The 6,510-nt window shown below is 44.2% G+C and overlaps 1 protein-coding gene across 1 annotated transcript; it reads left to right on the top strand.

The window, feature by feature from the left end:
- The first annotated feature begins 5,233 nt into the window (after positions 1-5,233).
- On the top strand, positions 5,234-5,665 carry LOC149404617 (uncharacterized). Its single transcript, XM_089607607.1, has one exon. The coding sequence runs from the start codon at positions 5,234-5,236 to the stop codon at positions 5,663-5,665; it is 432 nt and encodes a 143-aa protein (XP_089463733.1).
- Positions 5,666-6,510: the final 845 nt, after the last annotated feature.

Raw genomic sequence — 6,510 nt, 5'->3', positions numbered from 1 at the left:
GTTCTCCGAGTGTGGATAACTCGGTGGCTGTGGAGGTGTCGAATCACGCCTTTTCTTTCTCCATGGAGGCGGTGATGGGCTCCTTTTTTTCCTCCACGATGGTGTCTTCATTCGTCTCCAGGGAGGTGGTCGAGGTGGACGAATCGGATCGATGGAAGCCGACACGGATTTGTTTGGCACAATGAGGCCCGTGGGTTGGCCCTCATTCATGGTATTGTCTCTGCATTTTCTTGCCACCGATATTGACACGTGCCAAGGAATTTGCAGCTTCCAAGGAAGGTCTCCTTGAGGGAGCTTGAAGCTTGTGGCATAAAGGACGGGGAGACCATGCTTCTCAAGCGTCGGTGATGGAGTCACAACGTCAAGGAGACGTTGTGGGCATGTCTCCTTTAGGAGAGAGAGGATTGGCGGTGGTGAAGTGGGCAGTGGGTTTGTCGGTAAAGGATCTGCCTCGCTCTCTTCGTCTTTACCTAGAGCGTCCATCTCGTCCTCCTCGTCTTCCTCGAAGGCAACCATGAGGCTTTTATTCTCCACGAAGCTTGATATGGCTTCCTCTTGTTGAGCAATGAAGGCTTCTTGGCTTGCAATGACAGCCTCTTGCCTATTTGAGAACGCGGACATCCAATCAATCCTGGCTTGCAACAACGCTCTGAGTTTAGAGTTGTCATCTTGAGGAGGGGGGAATAGTGAGGGTAGTCATATGAGTAATTGTGTTGACTATCCCACTCTTCCATATAGTGGTACTCCGAGGATTGGTGTTGGAGCTCATGTTGTGGCGGTGGGGCATAGTATTGTTGATGATATTGCGGCGCTCCCCACGCGTTACACGATTGATCATATCACACCTTCGTGTAGTGGTGCTCATTCTCCGGCGTTTGGTACGTTGGCCAATTGTAATTCATCGTTGGTTTTCAGAATGGCACATGAAATAAGAGAACGAACACACGTTAGACAAAAAAAAAAGTTCAAATAAAAACTTATGAAATGAATCCCTATTTAAAACTAGTCCCCGGCAACGGCGCCAAAAACTTGTTGCGAAAATTCTCGCACACGCAAGTGCACGTGGTCGCAATAGTAATAATTCGCAAGTGCGAGTCGATCCCACGAGGACTAGCTAAATTGAAGATTCAAGATTCACAAGTTTGAATGAGAACCCAAAAATAATGATAGAAGGTTTGTCACAAAATTATCTAACAAGTTAATAAAATAAATAACAAAACTAAAGAACGGTTTTACGATTATGAAAACGGAGGACTATGGTTTCACGAGTTCAATCTACGGTTCGGATTCACGGAAATTACGCACGATTATTGTTATTCATATATTACTACTCGTACTTACGCTAATCATATCACTAAATCTCTCTCGAGCATCTAGCAACCTAAACTCAATGCTGGAGTTTTATCTCTCGATCTCATCTCCTAAAAAGCACGGCAAGCATTCACAATTAGAGTACACACATGAGTCTAAAACAGCCTAGCTATCTCTAGCCTAGGAATGTATTTTAGTAATCCAAAACAAAAGCACAACAACCTAATCTTTCTCAAGCATTAGAATTGAACATAAACATGCATAAGGTAGATAATCTCATACAATCATGTATTTGAACTAAGAAACATAACAAGAACAACAAAAATAAAATCAATCTAGCATTAGGAATCCATAACCGTCAAGAACTCGCTACACCATAGCCCTATGGAGGCTTAGTTCATGGTGATACGAAGAACAAAGCAAACATAAACTAAGAACAATGAAACCAACATAATCTTCATAAATAAATGAAGTTCAAGAGATAGAGGAAGAGAATAAAACTGTGGAAGTGGTGGCTGGACGAATTCTGGTGAGATGACACTCCGATCTCCTTCTTCTCTAAAGCAAAACCAAGAGAAACTCTAAGAAAACATGAAGAGCAAAGAAAACCTCTCTCTCATATGAGATAAGATGAGATCTCCCAAGCCTTGCATGCCTTAATCTCATTGTATTTGTGTTTTTAAGGCTGAATGAGGTTATTTTCGGAGCCATACGGACCTTTCATTTTGATCCAATGGCCAAAATTCGCTCGAAAACGCAACATTGGAAAATGCTGATTTTGGGACCGCGCGGCGCGCAGTCCATTTTTTCGGCTTCGCGCGGTACGCGCGTACGACTCGGCGAAAACGGCGAAATTTTCTTCCGCGCGCCGCGCATTTCCTGCTCGCTGCACACCGTTTTTTAAACGGTCGTAACTCCTAGCTCCGACGTCCGATTTCTGCAAATAAACATGCGTTGGAAAGTTAAGCGAGAGATCTATAAATTTATTGAAGTGAATCATCCAAAATCATCATTTAAAAATCTCAAAATCCTGCAGAAGAGGATGTCGTTCCTTGTTTCGCTCCAAGTTGTCCAAATGTGTATGAATCTCCTTGAAATTGTTCGAAATCGCCACATGATGCGCTAATAACCTCCTCAAGACCTAATTGACCTCTTAAAACTGAAAATCACTTATAAACACACAGAAACAATAAAAAAAACACTTGAGGACTCGTTAGTTTTTAGTCCGAGAAATAGGAGTTTTACGCGTAGTAAACGCACCTATCAATCCTCTCTGTGGCATAATCAAGCGGAGACATTTTCCCAGAAGAATGGAATTAATGAAGAGTCGTGATTTCCCAATAAGGAAGACACCTCGACACGGGGAATTCACGTGCTGGATTTTAAAACTGGCGGGCCTAGTCTGAATCTCTCATACCCAAAAGTATATGGGCCTACTAATGAATTAAGCTCATCTCTCATCCCTGCTAAGCCTACGATGAGGAAAGAAAGATGTATGTAGATCTTCGATTATCTTTGTGCAAACTCAGTCAACGCATTGAAGCCGCTGGTGTTAGAATAGTGCTCCAATTCAACCAACTTCGAGGCAGGTGTGATGAAGAGGGAAAGTGATTCCTCAAACTAAAGACAGAGCTAAGAGAGAAGGTGATGGCGGAGCAGAGTGCAACTGGGTCACCTCGAAGAAGCATGCAGCCACAACTTTAAAGAGGCTTCCCAGCGATATGTCCATCACCACCTTGAAGTACCAGATGAGGAAGGATGTCGAAGGAGGAAGCGATTTTCAAGAAGCCTAAAGAGAATGAGATGATATCAAGATAGAAAAGAGAATGCCGAGGTTTCACTTCTTCGGCAGGGACTGGCGAGGAGAGCCATACCCACCGATCATTATGAATCTCATATCCTAGAACGTACGAGGTTTGGGCAGCTTTGACGCATTCCAAAATCCTCATAAACTTGTCTGCGGGGAACTACCAGATATTCTCTTTATTTAGGAAACCAAAATTCACTCGACCCAATGCGCAAACTGGAAAGCAATTTTGGGTATGAAAGGCTACTTTGTGGTTAACAACGAGGATCAAAGAGGAGGCCTCATGCTTCTTTGGTCGAACGTTGTCCGTGTCCAAATTCGTTCGTTCTCGGCGGGACACATCGGCAGCATCATCCAAGGACTCGGACGGGAGTGGAGATTTACTGAATTCTATGGAAATCTTCGGCTTGAACTCCATAAATTCTCGTGGGATTTATTAAGGAAGCTTGTTGGCTGCCACGAGGACCGAAATATGGCGTGGCTAATGGGAGGGACTGGAATGAGATCCTTTTCGACGCAAGAATGATATAAGAGGCCGGAAGAGTTGAGCACTGATGAATGAATTCCAGGAGGTTCTTGACAAGACGGAACTCGAAGACCTGGGTTATTAAGGACAAAGGTTCATGTGGGCCAATGACTGGGAGCCGTTGAGATTCATCCAAGAGAGACTCGATCGATTATATGGGAATGATTTGTGGCAAAATTTGTGTCCAAATTTTGGGGTTCATAATTTACCATACTATAAATCTTGCCATAAACTGATTCATGTCTCCCTTATCTCAACGTCCCAAACCACGCCTAGAGTTAAGAAACGTCGCTTCTTTTTCAAGAAAAAAGGATTCACGCTGAGAAGTGTGCTTGCAATCTCTAGAGGCTAGTCCTCCAATCCTATAGGGCATGCTTCCAATATCATTGCTGACCTTAGAATCAGCAAAGGTCTAGACACTTGGGGGCGAAAGAAGTACGGGAACCTGTCGGTGCAAATCTTGAAGAAGGGAACTCGAAAGCGCGAAAAGGGACGATGTACATGCAGCTAACCACTCCTACATCGCAGTCCTTAATTCGAAACTTGAAAATCTCTTATAGGCAGAGAAAATCCGCTGGAAGCAGATGGCCCTGTGTAATTGGCTAGCTCACATAGATTAAAAACACCAAATATTTCCACGCCTAGGCCAAACAAAGGAGGAAAGTAAAAAAAAATCAAGCAAATTCTCGATGACTCTGAGCCTCAGGTCACCCAAACTTCCGACATCCTTGACGTGCTTACGGCTCACTATCATAGCCTCTTCTCCAGTACATGTCCGACCAAGGAGGATCTGGCGGCCGACATTCCAGCGTCGGTCTCGCGCTTTCTTGATCACTTATCCAACCGACTCGAAGCAGACTTCAACCAGGAAGATATTCATAAGGCATGGCTCGATATGCACCTGACTAAGGCCCCGAGCCCGGATGGCTTCCCGGCCATTTTCTTCTAGAAGTTTTGGAGCATAATCGGCGGCCATATCATAGAGACATGCCTCAACATTCTCAATGGCAGTGAGAATGTCATTTTTTGGAACAAAACGCTGATCACAATGATTCTCAAAAAATTTTGAGCCCTCTCGTATCAAAGATTTCAGACTCATCTCGCTTTGAAATGTCGTTTACACAATTGTTGTGATGGCTTTGGCGAATCGGATCAAGATAGGGTCCATAATCGAAGAGAACCAAAGTGCCTTCATAGCCAAAAGACAAATCAACGATAATATTATGGTAGGCTTTGAGCGCAACCATTGGCTTCGGAGACGGTCCCATGGCTCCATCGGTTATTGTGCTCTCAAACTTGACATGAGTAAGGCTTACGATAGAGTTGATGGCTGTATCTAAGGCACATGATGGAAGAAATGATTTGTCCAGCGATGAGTCTCTCGGGTCATGGGTTGCGTCTCCATGACTCGTTTCTCAATCATAGCCAACGAAACTATGCCAAAGGCTTTCAACGCATCTCGGGTACTCCGTCAAGGTGATTATTTATCTCCCTATCTTTTCCTTTTATGCTAAGAAGGATTATCATTGCTGCTACCTCAGGTATAATGCATAGCTATCCATGACATCAAGATCTTGAGAAGAAGCCCGATGATCTCGCATCTCTTCTTCGTCGACGACAGCCTCATGTTCTTGAGAGCCAAGGCTACCAAATACCGGTATATCCTTGAATGCATCTCTGCTTACTCGAGAGCATCGGGGCAGGTTGTCAATCTCGACAAATCTGCCATCTCCTTCTCACCTTACAGCAACGAGATATATAGAGAAGTGGTTATGGAGATCCTTGACATTCAACACACCACGAGGATTGAGCTATATTTAGGTATCCCCACCTTTTTGCTCCTGGCTAAGAATATCCAATTCGGATATCTTAGAACGAGAGCCTTGAAGAGGATAGGGGGATGGAGACAGTTATTCTCAATGAGAGGCCAGGAAACTCTCATCAAGTTGATTATCCAAGCTATACCGACCTACACCATGAGTTCCTTCAAGATCTCAGTGGGCATTCGCAAGGACATCTAGAAGAGGGGCGTGCGTAGATTTTTGGTGGTGTAGCGACGAAGGGAAGAAACACTTCCATTGGAAAAGCTGGTCGAAGCTTTGCCAACCCAAAAGTGAGGGTGGGATGGGATTCCGTAGCTTCACAAGTTCAACCAAGCACTCCTTGCAAAACAAGTTTGGAGAGTAGCGAGAGAGCCCCAATCTCTGGCCGCTAGAGTGATGGCCGAAAAATATACTAACATAGTGGCACTATTTTTACCGGACGCGAGAGCTCGGGATGCTCCTACATCTGGATGAGTCTAATGTAGGGTCAAAACCTGCTGGAGAGAGGATTAAGATGTAGAGTTGGCAGCGGCGAGAGTATCTCTATCTATAGAGATAGGTGGATTCCCTCCCCAACCGGCTTTAAGGTCCAATCCCCTCAACGTCTCAACTATCACTCAAAAGTCAGCAATCTTATCCTCTCCTCGGGTGAGTGGAACGACAAGCTTATCTGTGAGTCTTTCCTCCCCTTTGAAGTGGAGCTCATACTGTCGATAGCGAGACCGAGAGATAAGTGCAAAGACTCCATCACTTGGCACTTTGAGAAAAAGGGCAGGTATACCGTCAAGAATGGATATCATATGGCCATGGAGTACTAAAGCGATGGGTGTAGCATCGGTTCGACATCCTCTGGAAAAGACGATTCTTTGTGCAAGGTCTAGGAGATGAAGATGTCGGGGATGATTCCCCCATATAACCATATAAATACGGAAAAGTAATTAATTACGCTAATCATGAGCTAATTAATTTATTGATTATATGACAAGATCTAGATTTACGTTAATTAAATTTTATACGAGAGCATATATGTCAAGCAACCGATT

This window comes from Urtica dioica, chromosome 2, assembly GCF_054948205.1.
Source record: "Urtica dioica subsp. dioica isolate 48M chromosome 2, U.dioica_male_clone48M_v1_H2, whole genome shotgun sequence".
Lineage (NCBI taxonomy): Eukaryota > Viridiplantae > Streptophyta > Magnoliopsida > Rosales > Urticaceae > Urtica > Urtica dioica.
This window is presented reverse-complemented; position numbering and strand designations above follow the sequence as displayed.

Excerpts from the sequence above, each read along its gene's own strand:
- LOC149404617 (XM_089607607.1), top strand. The coding sequence starts at position 5,234 with ATGATCTCGCATCTCTTCTTCGTCGACGACAGCCTCATGTTCTTGAGA.